The 15,397-nt window shown below is 46.2% G+C and overlaps 1 protein-coding gene across 2 annotated transcripts in view; it reads left to right on the plus strand.

The window, feature by feature from the left end:
- Positions 1–15,397, plus strand: part of LOC120050038 (protein O-mannosyl-transferase TMTC1-like) — a 111,456-nt gene that overhangs the window by 50,068 nt on the left and 45,991 nt on the right. For both annotated transcript variants that reach the window (XM_038996645.1, XM_038996646.1), the window contains exons 5-7: positions 7,952–8,033; positions 8,287–8,390; positions 14,161–14,350. In XM_038996645.1, the coding sequence (XP_038852573.1) occupies positions 7,952–8,033; positions 8,287–8,390; positions 14,161–14,350 (376 nt within the window). The remainder of the gene's footprint in view (positions 1–7,951; positions 8,034–8,286; positions 8,391–14,160; positions 14,351–15,397) is intronic.

Below are 15,397 nucleotides of genomic sequence, written 5' to 3' on the forward strand. Positions count from 1 at the left end.
TTAGGGTTGAAGCGTATATCTAGTTCCCATGCACAACTGTCAACTGGTACGAATGGTGTGTGCTCGGAAAGCTGAGCACCTGTGTTTTTGTGTGTGTAGTGAGTTGGGTGTACGGTGCGTATACGAATGCTGAGCTTATAGATTCCCATGAGAACCTCTCCCATCCAACCTGACGGAGCTTGAGAGGATCTGCAGAGAAGAATGGGAGATACTCCCCAAATACAGGTGTGCCAAGCTTGTAGCGTCGTACCCAAGAAGACTCAAGGCTGTAATCACTGCCCGAAGGTGCTTCAACATAGTACTGAGTTAAGGGTCTGAATATTTATTTAAATGTAATATTTCAGTTTAACATTTTTAATACATTTGCAAAATCTTCCCAAAAAAATTCAGCAATTGTATAATAAGACTGTAACGTAACAAAATGTGGAAAAAAGTCAAGTGATCTGAATGCTGAGCTTATAGATTCCCATGAGAACCTCTCCCCATCTCTTTTCCTTTCTCATTCTCTTATTCTTCCTGTGTCTTCTTGTCTGGACCACCACTTCACCTCCCTGGTGGTTTCTATCTTCTCCTGGTGGATGAGCTGACTGTCCGTCACTCCTGAATAAGTCCTATCCCAGAGAGAGAACACACTGCAGGAAAACCATCTGGTGCTCCATGTCAAGGAATCTGTTCTCTCCTTTAGGTCAAGCACTCCGAAAGTGTGTGTGTGTGTGTGTGTGATTTAAGATTTTATGCATGTCTGTCGGTGTGTGCGTTTGTCTTCATTGGGGTGTGTGTCTTTGTCCATCCGTGAGTGTGTGTGCGTGTGTCATTATTCATCTCTGTGTGTGTCCGTGCGCGCATGTGTGTGTCGGTACATCTTGGTCCGTGGTATCTGCAGAGTTACTAATGAAGGGGCTGCTCTCAGCGCTGGGCCTCAGTATTAATAACCAGCAGCCAGAAATAGATCTGAATACTATTAACATGCTAATACAATCAGCATGGATCCCTGTCCGTTTCCCTAGCAGCCTATTCACTTCCACTCTGGTACCACACTGCCTCTCTGTAGAACATCATTATCCTTTCTATACAGTACTGTGTGTGTGTGTGTGTGTGTGTGTGTGTGTGTGTGTGTGTGTGTGTGTGTGTGTGTGTGTGTGTGTGTGTGTGTGTGTGTGTGTGTGTGTGTGTGTGTGTGTGTGTGTGTGTGTGTGTGTGTGTGTGTGTGTGTGTGTGTGTGTTAGGGACGATATTCGCTAGTATCGTGGCAAGGAAACAAAACACAAAGCAGATTTAACTTCTTCAGGGAAACGACTCTACTATTACGAACCTCATTTATGTTGTCATCCAGAGTCACAGGTATTTATTTTCCAACCTATAGCACAATGTTACATACAGCAGGTTTTTAAAGGACCACAGATGGAGATGATTATATAAGTGGGTTATGTAGGTAAAGGAGCAACTGAGTGAACCGTGCAGTGTGAGGGGGAGTGTGCTCAGATGGTTGCCTACCTGCTACACCATATAGGACGTCAGGCAGTGTGCACTTACTACAGACATTATAGAGGGACGTTGGAGTTAGACGACCACATAACACCACCTACTGTGACTGCCTCCATGGATTCTGTAAATACAACTCATGCCTGAGGGAGATGATTGCAAAAGCATAGAGCATATAGGGCCCCCACCGCCAAGAAATCTGCTGGTGATATAGACAGGGAAACAGACAGGGAGGGGTCTTTATGCTTTAGCAATCATCTAACTCAAGTCCCTGAGTTCTATCTATGGAAGACATACTGTAGGCGCAGATGGGAACATATTTGTCAGTTGAATTCATGGGTGACCATTTCCTGAATGTCCTAGTCTTTTGGTTTTCCTGGCACGTTCCTCTGCCTTCCTATTCCTAAAGAGGACTAGAGAGGGGCTGACCCTGGCCCTCAGCACCATCACCATCCTCTGCATTACAATACCTTCTCTCTCTATGACATGACATGTATTATACAGGACTTTGTCTCCTTCACGTTCACCTCTCCTTCTCACTGGCTCTGTCACTGACTCCATTTCTCCCTTCTCTTTCTCTCTGTCCCTGTGTCTGCCCCTGTGTCTCTCTCTTTTTCTCTCTGTCTCTCTCTCTCTCTCTCTCTGTCTCGCTCTCTCTTTCTCTCTCTCAATTAAATTAAATTTGCTGTATTGACATGATGTGACAATGTACATATTGCCAAAGCTTACTTTGGAGATTTGCAATATTAACATAATAAAAATAATAATAATCAATGTTGTCAACGGGACAACAGTAACAACAATAATCCAGGGTCACAATAACCATACATTTAACAATAAGCAGAGAGGAAATGTGCAGGTTGCTCTGTCTGTCTGGTCTGGTCTGGTCTGGTCTGTCTGTCTGTCTGTCTGTCTCTGTCTGTCTGTCATCTAATTCCATATTTCCATGAAATGCGGGGAGCTTTCCAGTGGCTTATGGACAGAAGTGAATTAATGCGGACATCAGACTGATGTGAAAAGCGTTTTGTTTTTAAATCCCAGGGTGAACGAGGTGAAGGGGATTGGTACATGCATCCCTGCACTCTTTCCCCCTGCCTATTATCTCACAGCTGTGATGGGCTGTCATTTTTATGCTGCCTCACACAGCCCAGGGAACAGAAAAACACACACACACACACAGAGACACACACACACACACTGTAGCTGGAACAATACCTCCCCGGCAAGTGGAGGTATATCCGCACTAACACCCTCACACACTACTGTGCGTACACAGAACCTCTCTCATACACAACCACCTTTGCCAATTACCTGGGCAAGCCTGCGACCAAACTACAACGCCTCTTTCAAGTTCCCTCCCACACTCACCCACACATGGAGCCTTACGAATGAGGTAGAATCCTGCAGCCACAGAATGGAGCACATAGTAACCCTCTCCCTATGACAGGACCTCCTCACTGAGAGGAAACGGCCTAAATCAAACCCAAAATGGAGCCCACTATCCTAATGGGCGTGAAGCAGCAGGCTCAGCATAGCGGAACCCATTTCCTGGTCTTGCGTGATTTGGGGCTGTGGGTCTTTTGTCATGAGACGTGCACTAGGCGGTGTTAATTTCAGTTTAGCAGGTTAGCTCTGAATGTACGCTGATTGGTCAATAATGGAACTGACTAGCAGTAGAGCGCTACGTGTACTATAATGAATCCGATCTGTGTGTGTGTGTGTGTGTGTGCGCGTGTGTCTGTAATCACTCTACCCTCTCAACTTAGTTCCCCTACAGCATTCAGTTCCAGCCCCTGTGAGGAACTGGAGTGATTAAAAAACAGCAAAGCAATACGTTTCTCAGTAAACAGGCTGATTGTGAGATTGAGGTTAAACTGAGGGAATATGGGAGAGATGTGTTTTAATATGGGAGAGATGCCCCTCTACACTTCCACTGATACGCCTCTGGGTCTCGTTAAAAGGTCTGTGCAGAGTTGATAGGTAAGCAAGAAGTGTGTGTGTGTTTCTCTGTGTATGATAATTGACTGGTCAGCATTGGCAGTCAAGCCTATGGCAGACCTCATGTCTACAATGCAGTGTAGGCCTAGTATTTTTTAAATATATTTTGTATGTATTCATTCGGGTTCACAGTGCAGACCAAACCGAGGTCCCTGTACCCTTACACACACACACACACACACACAGTAAAACAAACTCAATTTTGTATTTCTGTAAGGATGCCCAATCCTAATCTTTCTCTTGGGGATTATATAATTCCGATTTTGACCCTATCTAGCAGTGGGATGAGTGTTGTTTGGGGTACTGCTGCAGTTATTTCTGTGCTTCAATGCTCTCAAAGCCCTGCAACCTAATCTTGATTATGACATGATGGACATGGAGGGAAAACCCTGACTGAATCATGTTTTTAAAGCAACGGCAACAGAGGAGACTTGTTTGGCAGGACATCTCCTGCAGGATTTCAACAAAGGAAACAGTCATCATGGATTTAAGAGCTCTCATATTACTGTCCCCACTTCTCCAATCGTCCTCTCCTCCTCTCTTCCTCCCTCCAGGATAGTCTGCTCTGTCACTGCTCAATGATTCAGCATCCAAACCACACTGCTTTGCTGTAGTTTATCCCTTTCTTGAAGGATGAAAGTGGTCTCTTGGGTGTGTGAGATTGCGTCTGTGTGTATAGGTTTCACACACTCCTTCTCTGCCCTGCCCTATCACATTCTGTTCCTCCTCCACTCCAAAGCTATTTTGTAGTGTGTTTTATAGTGTGTGTGTTTAATTGTGTGTGTGTGTGTGTGTGTGTGTGTGTGTGTGTGTGTGTGTGTGTGTTTCACTCCAAAGCTATTTTATAGTGTGTTTGTGTACTCCCTATCCATCTGCCTGTCTTCTTCCTTCTACTCCTTGACAAAGTGTTTTGAGGTACACTCTTAAGATACACTGAGGAATCTGGTTGACTGTCAGGTTACCAAACACTGGTATGACCATGCCTTACCTCACACCATTGATACAACACCTAACACTGCATGACATTGTCTTTCCGGTCTCCACTAAAACGTATTCTCACTATACGGTACTTCCTTTCCTTCTGTTCAGTTAATAAACCGTGAGCATAAATGAGCGCTGTGGGTCGGGCCAGCCCCGCGTGGTGGTTGCCGTAGCACCCAGTCTCTGATCTCCCTTTCTGTTTGAACTCAGCGTTGTACGATAATAAAGCAAAGAACACATCACTTATTCAACACAGAGAAGCAGCAGGGACAGAGATGTAGCATGACTGCTGTACAAATAGCACCTAGTCTGTGTTAGCCAGTGCCCCTGGACCAGGGAGGACAGTGCCCTTTTTCTGTGTTTTAAATAATCATGTGTGTAAAAGCTTCTGTGAGTATGCATCTGTGTGTGTGTGTGTGTGTGTGTGTGCTGAACAGACACAGGGGGACGGTGTGTTCAGATGTATTACAGAGGCTCCTACAGCACTGCGTCCTTTCCAGCAGCAGGGTCCAATCAGACGACCTTCTACAGTTTCACTGGACTCCTGTTCTATTGTGTTTGTGTTGTGGGATTATTTATTTATTACCCACTTGAGGAGAATAGCCTGGGAGATGATTGTGTTTCTGTAGACAGTGGAGGGGCCTCCTTGGGGGAGGAAGAGGGGGGCAGGAACCACGCTCTGTAGTGAAGGAATGGGATGGGGCGGGGCAGACATTAGGCAGCAGACACAGGGAAGGGTTACCAAGAGATACACACACACACACACACACACACGTTGCATGATGCGACAAAGGCCTGCCTGTATTGGCCTCTACTCCACTGTAGCTGTGTGAGCAGCCCTTCACATTACATCACCCATCACACCACAGGAACAGAAGTCCCTACGACCCTTTTGACCCAGAGGTGACCTGAGGTGTAAGGCAGGGCAGACGCTGGGTACTGCTTTGTCCAGTCGCCCCTGAGAAGGAGAGTGTGCCAACCAAGCCAACAGACACTTCATCAACCATGAATGCTGCATCCCTGTACTCTCTTATACACACACACACACACACACACACACACACACACACACACACACACACACACACACCTCCCTCGTGCAGGGCTGTCATCTAAGGTAGTCCTATGTAGAAGGTAATCCATTGTAACATGAGACAGTGTTAAGTGCCAGGGTATCATCACATCTCCCGGGGATTCACAGGAATAGGTACACACACACACCCTTCTGCTCTCCACAAGTAGAGTTAAACACGTCCACTCACATACAGAGAGGCATAACTCATTCCTTTTTGATATGTGTGGAAAGCAGAACTCAGACCTGTATATGTGTGTGTGTGCGACAGAATATAATTCTTCCCTCTGTACCTTAAACACAGTGTGGTTGGTTTGAAGGTCAGTATGAAGGTAGAGAGGTGCTGCCATTGATCCAGAGCTCCTATACAGAACACTTTCACCCCAGGCCCTTTTCCCCCACTGAGCTGATCGGAGGGGGAGGGGGGCATAAATAACAGTGGCGCGTGAGGACGACAGACTGAATGGCATGGGAGGAGGAGATAGAAATACCACATCCGAGCAGGAGAGTTACAGAAATGACTGGAAGGGAAAGAGGGATACCTAGTCAGTTGTACAACTGAATGCCTTCAACTGAAATGTGTCTTCTGCATTTAACCCAACCCCTCTGAATCAGAGAGGTGCGGGGGGCTGCCTTAATCCAGGTCATCGGCGACCGGGGAGCAGTTGTTGTTGGGGGTTAACTGCCTTGTTCAAGGGCAGCTCGGGGTTTCGACCTCTCGGTTACTGGCCCAACGCTCCTGCCGCCTGGAGCATAGCCTGTTGTGAATGAACTGTTATTCACCCAGCAGAGAGTAGCTACACAGTGATGGTTATTTATGTTATTCATTCCTTGGGGTTTTGGAGGGGTTTTCCTGCAAGCCCGTGTGTGTGCTTCATATAGAGACGTGTGTGTGTGTGTGTGTGTGTGTGTGTGTGTGTTGTCTGTCTACGTTTCCATGGTGTGTAACTGATCCCTGGTGTATAATGTCTAAGACAGACAATATGCACTCTCTCTCACACACACACACACACACACACACACACACACACACACACACACACACACACAGCATCACTAAGCAGTGTGAGGAAGGTGGCTCCAACTCTACTCTTGAACAATCAACCACATCTCAATGTCTCTCCCCTCCACCCCCAAACTACCCCCTCCCTCCACCTCGTCATTCATCCCTCCCTGAAACCCCGGTCACAGTTGTCATGACAAATTAACATCCTGTTGTTTGGATGCGTGGTGATGTCTTCTTGCCCATCAGGCCTTTGGGGAGAGGGAGAGGCCCAAGTCTGAGAACGCAACAATACCTGTGTGTGTGTGTGTGTTTGTTTGTTACATCTCATTCCTCTACACAGCGTGAAATCTGTCTTTTCAGCGGAGCTCAAATGCGTAATGTTTCCCAAGGTCGACATGTCTCTTTACCTTCCGTGCTCGGAATTCTGTCTGTGTGAGCGTCACCGACTCTCGGAATCTCTCGCCCCTTTCTCTCCCTGCTTTCCCTTCTCTCTCCCTGCTTTCCCTTCTCTCTCCCTGCTTTCCCTTCTCTCTCTGTCTCTGTCTCTGTCTCTCTGTCTCTCTGTCTCTCTGTCTCTCTCTCTGTGTTGCTGCCTCAGTGACTGTGGGATTTTTGGAATGCACTTCACAGCATTGCACAGGCTTACAAACACATCGTGACAAGATAATGACACTCGTTTGCAATTGTGTTGTTCTTTTAAACTCTCCTTCTCTCTTTCTAATGTCTCTGCAGCATTAGATTAGACACCAGAGTTCCAGACTCTCTCTGTCTCTCTCTCTGTCTCTCTCTCTGTCTCTCTCTGTCTCTCTCTCTCTCTCTCTCTCTCTCTCTCTCTCTCTCTCTCTCTCTCTCTCTCTCTCTCTCTCTCTCTCTCTCTCTCTCTCTCTCTCTCTCTCGCTCTCTCTCGCTCTCTCTGTCTCTCTCTGTCTCTCTCTCTCTCGCGCTCTCTCTCTCTCTCTCGCGCTCTCTCTCTCTCTCTCTCGCGCTCTCTCTCTCTCTCTCTCTCTCTCTCTCTCGCTCTCTCTGTCTCTCTCTTCATTGACTTGCTCTGGCAGATATTCTCACTTCCGTCTTTCTTTTATCTGTCTCTGCTGATTTCTTCTCTTCTTTCTTTCTCTCCCCAGGTCTCTGTCTGTGCACCTCTGTTATATAAGACACTTCATACTCTTCCCCTCTCTTTTCTCCACCTCCCTTCTCCTTTCCTTTCCTCTCCTCTCATCCTCCTCTACCCCCCATTATGGAGTTTCAATGCCATTAGTGAGTGTACATGTGGAATGGTGAACAAGTAAACCGATGAGACTAAACATGCCATTAACCCTGGTGGAGGATTCAACTGTACGTGTCAGTTCTCTGACTCAAATATTATAGGTCCGTTCACTGACCTTTCATCTCTCTGTGTTGTTGCGTTCCAGGCACCTCTCCGGCTCCAAGATGAAGGATCTTCTCAGAATCTCCGTCCCTTTCCTCAAACGAGCCTGTGCCGTCTCTCTCTATGTGAGAATAAACCACAACAACAATGTCTATATCTCAGTACACATCTGTTTGGTATAGTAATCATGTTGAATGTGTAGGTTAAAGCACCTGTTTGATGTTATGTTCGGTACAGTTAACATTATATAAGTTGAATGTGTAGGTTAAAGCACAAGTTTGATGTTAGTTTTTGGTACATTTCACTGTTGTGATGATATTTGTAAATGTAGGTCTAGTTGAATGGTAATGTCCTGCTGTTCACTCCTCCCTCCTGTAGGTGGCAGTCATCATGTCCTTCAGGCTCTGGCTGATGGGCGGCTCCATGCCTCTCTTCTCGGAGCAGGACAACCCAGCCTCCTTCTCTCCTCACCTGCTCACCAGGTTATTCCTAGCCCTATCACAGACATGTTAAATACATTCCAATGCTAAAATGCTAAGATACTGTATTTCCTGCTACATGTAACCACTATATTAAAAGTTGTATAAAAGGCTATGGATATACAGTATATCACAAAAGTGAGTACACCCCTCACATTTTTGTAAATATTTGAATATATCTTTTCATGTGACAACACTGAAGAAATGACACTTTGCTACAATGTAAAGTAGTGAGTGTACAGCTTGTATAACAGTGTACATTTGCTGTCCCCTCAAAATAACTCAACACACAGCCATTAATGTCTAAACCGCTGGCAACAAAAGTGAGTACACCCCTAAGTGAAAATGTCCAAATTGGGCCCAAAGTGTCAATATTTTGTGTGGCCACCATCATTTTCCAGCACTGCCTTAACCCTCTTGGGCATGGAGTTCACCAGAGCTTCACATGTTGCCACTGGAGTCCTCTTCCACTCCTCCTTGACGACATCACGGAGCTGGTGGATGTTGGAGACCTTGCACTCCTCCACCTTCCGTTTGAGGATGCCCCACAGATGCTCAATAGGGTTTAGGTCTGGAGACATGCTTGGCCAGTCCATCACCTTTACCTTCAGCTTCTTTAGCAAGGCAGTGGTCGTCTTGGAGGTGTGTTTGGGGTCGTTATCATGTTGGAATACTGCCCTGCGGCCCAGTCTCCGAAGGGAGGGGATCATGCTCTGCTTCAGTATGTCACAGTACATGTTGGCATTCATGGTTCCCTCAATGAACTGTAGCTCCTCAGTGCCGGCAGCACTCATGCAGCCCCAGACCATGACAGTCCCACCACCATGCTTGACTGTAGGCAAGACACACTTGTCTTTGTACTCCTCACCTGGTTGCCGCCACACACGCTTGACACCATCTGAACCAAATAAGTTTATCTTGGTCTCATCAGACCATAGGACATGGTTCCAGTAATCCATGTCCTTAGTCTGCTTGTCTTCAGCAAACTGTTTGCGGGCTTTCTTGTGCATCATCTTTAGAAGAGGCTTCCTTCTGGGACGACAGCCATGCAGACCAATTTGATGCAGTGTACGGCGTATGGTCTGAGCACTGACAGGCTGACCCCCCACCCCTTCAACCTCTGCAGCAATGCTGGCAGCACTCATACGTCTATTTCCCAAAGACAACCTCTGGATATGACGCTGAGCACGTGCACTCAACTTCTTTGGTCGACCATGGCGAGGCCTGTTCTGAGTGGAACCTGTCCAGTTAAACCGCTGTATGGTCTTGGCCACCGTGCTGCAGCTCAGTTTCAGGGTCTTGGCAATCTTCTTAGAGCCCAGGCCATCTTTATGTAGAGCAACAATTATTTTTTTCAGATCCTCAGAGAGGATTTGCCATGAGGTGCCATGTTGAACTTCCAGTGACCAGTCAGTATGAGGGAGTGTGAGAGCGATGACACCAAATTTAACACATCTGCTCCCCATTCACACCTGAGACCTTGTAACACCAACGAGTCACATGACACCGGGGAGGGAAAATGGCTAATTGGGCCCAATTTGGACATTTTCACTTAGGGGTGTACTCACTTTTGTTGCCAGCGGTTTAGACATTAATGGCTGTGTGTTGAGTTATTTTGAGGGGACAGCAAATTTACACTGTTATACAAGCTGTACACTCACTACTTTACATTATAGCAAAGTGTCATTTCTTCAGTGTTGTCACATGAAAAGATATACACAAATATTTACAAAAATGTGAGGGGTGTACTCACTTTTGTGATATACTGTACATAGAACCACAAATAGACCCAAACAATAGCCTCCCTCCCTGGGTTAGCGTCCTACCCACTCCCCAGGCTTCAGGGCTTACCCCATGGTTGTAGACCTCAGAGTGCGTGAGCAGTAGCGTTCTGGTCCCTATCTGCAGTGGCAGACACTGTAGCTGTCCTCTGGCAACAGATCATCTGTCATTAGCTCTTGCAAGGCCACCTGGGAAATGTACTTCCTAAATCTCTTCATACCCTACATCCAATCCTTATTTCCCTCCTTTCTTCCTGGCACTGTCTCAAGGATGCTCTTGTCATTGAGAAAGGAGTTAGTGTTAAAAACATTTCCATCCAGTCAGCTAACTATTTGCTGTCTATCTATCCATCACTCAGTGTGCTCCATTATGCTTTAATGAAGAGATGCGTCTCGTAGTGAATACTGAGGATTGAGACTGAGGATTGAGACTAACCTTGAAGAGTGTGTTTGTCCTTCTGATTCTGCCAATCAGTCAGTTATGGATATGTGTGTGTGTGTGTGTGTGTGTGTGTGTGTGTGTGTGTGTGTGTGTGTGTGAAGAGTGTGTGTGTGTGTGTGTGTGTGAAGAGTGTGTGTGTGTGTGAAGAGTGTGTATCGTCCTTGGTGTGTGGTCTGTGTTTATTCATTCCCACTCCATCTGTGGTGATGCAGTAGTGATTATCCATCTTGTCAGCGGTTCTCTGCCATTCCATTTATAATTCATCACAGCGGCCTCCCTTCTGTCATTAATCTACCCTGTGTGTGTGTGTGAGGGTGTGTGTGAGGTTGTGTAGGTATGTCTGTCTGCGTGTGTAGGTGCTTGAGTGATTTATTTGAATAAACATGCGGACTGCGGTTATAGCTTGATATGACATATTTATCAACTGCGGGGGACTGGAGAAGTAGCTGTGTGTGTGTGTGTGTGTAGGTGCTTAAGTGATTCATTTGAATAAACAAGCGGACTGCGGTTACAGCTTCATATTACTGATTTATCAACCGCGGGTGACTGGAGAAGTAGCTGTTTCCTATATGAATTTGTTAGGTTCTAATTTTCAGAGTAAAAACTCTACAGACACAATGAAAGCTTTAAACCAAGTTTATTCTGCCCAGAGGGCCAATACAGCTGCGGGCCGTAAACGGTTCCTCCCCTTATCAGTACTGTCACGTGACCGTTTTCCCTGCACTCAGCCCCTTCCAAACTTCATTACGGCACCCCTCATGTCTCTTTTAGAACTAATGATTTATAATAGTTAAATCTCCAAAACCAAACCTATCAAATTATATGCAACAGTCTAGCCCAGCCTGGTTAGTGTGCGTGCGTGCTTTGGAGTTATAATCTTCAAATGACCATGTTGCAGACCAGTGACATTTCTGTTGATTTTAGCGTTTTCTATTCCTCTCTCGTTTCTCATAAAGGTCAGGTGTGTTTGTGTGTTATTGCTTATTTGTGTGTGTGTGTGTAATTGTCTAGTTGAGTGTGTATATCAAATTTAATGCTGAAAGCTTTTTGAGAATCTTGAGTGTCATACTGCAACTCACATTCTAATCCATTAAACATCAAGTGCCATTGTCTGTGATTGCCTTTTTCTCTGTGTGTGTGTGTGTGTTTGCCCATGTGCGTGCGTGCATGCATTTATTTACCTGTGTGTTTGCCCGTGTGTGTGTGTGTGTGTGTGTGAGAGAGTGTATTTCAAGGGTATTTGTCTTTCTGTTGTGTCAGTGTCCTCTGCGCTGAGTGGTGTGGAGTGCTCTCCTCACATAATGACTGTGTGAGCCTTTAAGGCTGTTAAGCTGGGTGGTTTGACACCTGAATTCAGGACTCTTGATTGGGGAGAACATGCTGGAACACAGGAGACCGAGGAGACACAGCTACAGTCCTCAAACCTTCCATCACCTACCTGTCAGCAACTGCTATTCATTTTCTCCATTATTCTTTCTCTGTCTCGATGTCTCTCTCTTTCGGTGGCTGTTTCTCTCACTCTCCCTCTCTTTCTTGATTACACTCCCTCTCTCATTTTCACTCCATCTCTTCTCTCTCTTTCTTGATTACTCTCTCTTTCACCCCCTCTCATTTTCTCTCTCTTTCTCTTCTGTCTATCTCTCTTTCTTGATTACTTTCTCTCTCTTTCACTCCCTCAATTTCTCACACTCTTTCTTCTCTCTCTCTGTTTCTTGATTACTCTCTTTCTCCCTCTCCCATTTTCTTTCTCTTTCCTTTTTTTTCTCTTTTTTTCAAACATGCATCACTGTCCTCTCTCCCTTTTCCCCTCCCTCACTTCTCCCTGCCCTGTCTCCTCTCTGTTAGGAAATGCTGTGTGTGTTGTGCTTAGTGGGGGGAGTGGCGGGTTGTGGGAAGTGGGGGAATTGAATCTATGTCCCGTTCCAGTCTGATCATGGCAGTTGGTGAGCATACTCCTCCATGTTTAACTCTCTGGTTCTGTCAGTCGCCGTGTGTGTGTGTGTGTGTGTGTGTGTGTGTGTGTGTGTGTGTGTGTGTGTGTGTGTGTGTGTGTGTGTGTGTGTGTGTGTAGGTTGATATTCTGTACATCCATTGCACATATCTAGCCTCCTATTCAACAGGGATTTCCCCTCAATCTACTATAGCACTAGGTTAGGTGAAGCTGTCAATAGATCACTTAATGCCGTCCCCCGGCGTTAGATGTTCCTCCGTAAATCGATGATATACCAGCACTTCATATTCACTCTCCGCCCCCTCTCAAATCAGCAGGCGATCTGAACCCGTCTGTCCAAATCAATGGAGAATTGACTTTCCCTATCTGTTCTATGGAAAGCTTGTTTTGCTGCAGAGAGAGAATCAATGTGTAATCTATGCATATCTCTGAAGCTGCTGCTCTTCTGAGTGGGAGGAGAATGCTGATAGGGTATCTCAGTGTTCTCGTGTTCTCATGCACTTCTGACCAGAGATAGGGCTGCGTGCCATTTGGATGCAGAAACACACACATGCAAATTACTTCTAGCATTGCCCTACTGTGTGTGTGTGTGTGTGTGTGTGTGCATGAGGGGGGCGTGTGTGTGTGTGTTTCATTAGGATTCATTTTCTTCAGTGCACTGAAGCACACAAATATGCCTTTTCCCGTTTGCAGTCTTGTCTAATCAAAGTTTCATTTCACTTCAAGCCACATGTTCATTTGAAAAGTTTTGTCTCACAGTTCACCATCCCAAATACCGAACTCACTAACACATCTCCAGTCATAGCTTCAGCTGCAGAGCAGATCACACAGAACCGTTCCTTACAGCTCTGTGTTTGTTGTTCCAGTTAGTCCTTGAGTAGAGGAACGGCCACCCACTCAGACTGGAGCTGAAACCTTTCCATTTCTATAGAGGAGCCAGCTTATCTGTTCTAAATGATAAGGGGCAGCCATTGACTGTAATGGAGAATCATTTAGTGATTTAACAGTGTGTGTGTCTGTGTGTGTGGGTTCTCTATCGCTTCCCGCTCCCCTCTCTCTGTTTTCTTTCATTACTCATTCTCCTCTCTCAGCTACCAGTCCTTTCACTTTCCCCTCCTCCCCCACTCCTCCCATCTCCTCTCTCCCTCTCTCCTCTGTCTCCTGCTCAGTCAAGCAGACCTCTTTTTTCCTCTCTTTCTGTCCGTGGCCATGTAATGGTCTCAGGTAGCTCCCCCAGTGCGACAGAATCAATAGCACAGCCGCTTGGACTCTTGCGTCCCAAATGGTACCATATGGCCTTTGTAGTGCACTACTTTTTGACCAGGGCCCATAGAGCTCTGATCAAAAGTAGTGCACCAGGAATAGGGTTCCATTTGGGACACAACCCCATATCTAAACTCACGGAGGACATGATGACCAACAGAACAGGATGTTCTTTCATGGCTGTTTGCAGTAAACAACATAGAGTGTGATTGAATACAGTGCGATTCAACTTCCTGTACATGTAATGTACAAATGTGACCAATAGTTAACATTTGAACCCTCTCTCTCTTTCTATTTGTCTCTGTTCTTTCCTCTTGTCTTGTCTTCTCCCTCTAGGTTCCTGACCTACTGCTACCTGTTGGCGTTCAACGCGTGGCTGCTGCTGTCTCCCGCGGTGCTCTGTTATGACTGGCAGGTGGGCAGTATACCCCTGGTGGAGTCACTGTGGGACACGCGCAACGTCGCCGCCCTGCTGCTGGGAGTGGTCATGGTCGCCCTCTGTCTGCACTGTGTCATGTCGCTACAGGTGAGATGGACATGGAGATTAGGTGCCCTCAGAACAGCCTCAATTCGTCGGGGCATGGACTTTACAAGGTGTCGGAGGTGTTCCGCAGGGATGCTGGCCCATGGTGACTCCAATGCTTCCCACAATTGTGTCAAGTTGGATGGATGTCCTTTGGTTGGTGGACCATTCTTGATACACACGGGACACTGTTGAGCGTGAAAAACCCAGCAGTGTTGCAATTCTTGACACAAAACGGTGCGCCTGGCACCTACTACCATACCCTGTTCAAAGGCACTTAAATATTTTGTCTTGCCCATTTAACCTCTGAAAAGCACACACACAAAAACCATGTCTCAATTGTCTCAAGGCTTAAAAATCCTTCTTTAACCTGTCTCCTCCCCTTCATCTACACTGATTGAAGTGGATTTAACAAGTGACATCAATAAGGGATCATAGTTCACCTGGATTTACCTGGTCAGTCTGTCATGAAAAGAGCATGTGTTCTTAATGTTTTGTACACAGTGTATTGATTCTATCTGTCTAGTACTTGGAAGTCTACATTAGAAGCTAGGGGTTTCTGAATTAGGCCTGCTTTTACACACGGATACTCACAGGTTTCTAAACACAGACACTATGCTATGAAAACGCTCACCTTCTAATCACACCACACTGTTAGAGGAGTTGCACAAACTCTCACACGTTATTTGCCCGACCCACACCATGAACATACAGTACACGGCGTTCTCTGCGTTGCCGTGGTGACAGGCAGTGTTTAGAGAAAGAGACTTATTATGTGTGAAAAGTGTGTGGGTATGCTCTCACATAGCACCCTCCTCTTAGTGCATCCACCCTCCCTCCCTCTCTCTCCTCTCGCTCTCTCCCTTCTCCTCTCTTTCTCCCCTGAGATGAACTCATTCTACAAGCCTTATTCAATCAAGCCTGCTCGTCAAAAGCATCATTCATCGTTATTGAATAGACCTTTGGTCCCCATCTCACTCAGAGTGAGAGATGTCTCGGCTGCTACTGTCAGGAGTCAACACCGGATGGCATTTGTGATATTGATCTCTT

Source organism: Salvelinus namaycush, chromosome 6, assembly GCF_016432855.1.
Source record: "Salvelinus namaycush isolate Seneca chromosome 6, SaNama_1.0, whole genome shotgun sequence".
In the NCBI taxonomy this organism is placed as follows: Eukaryota; Metazoa; Chordata; class Actinopteri; order Salmoniformes; family Salmonidae; genus Salvelinus; species Salvelinus namaycush.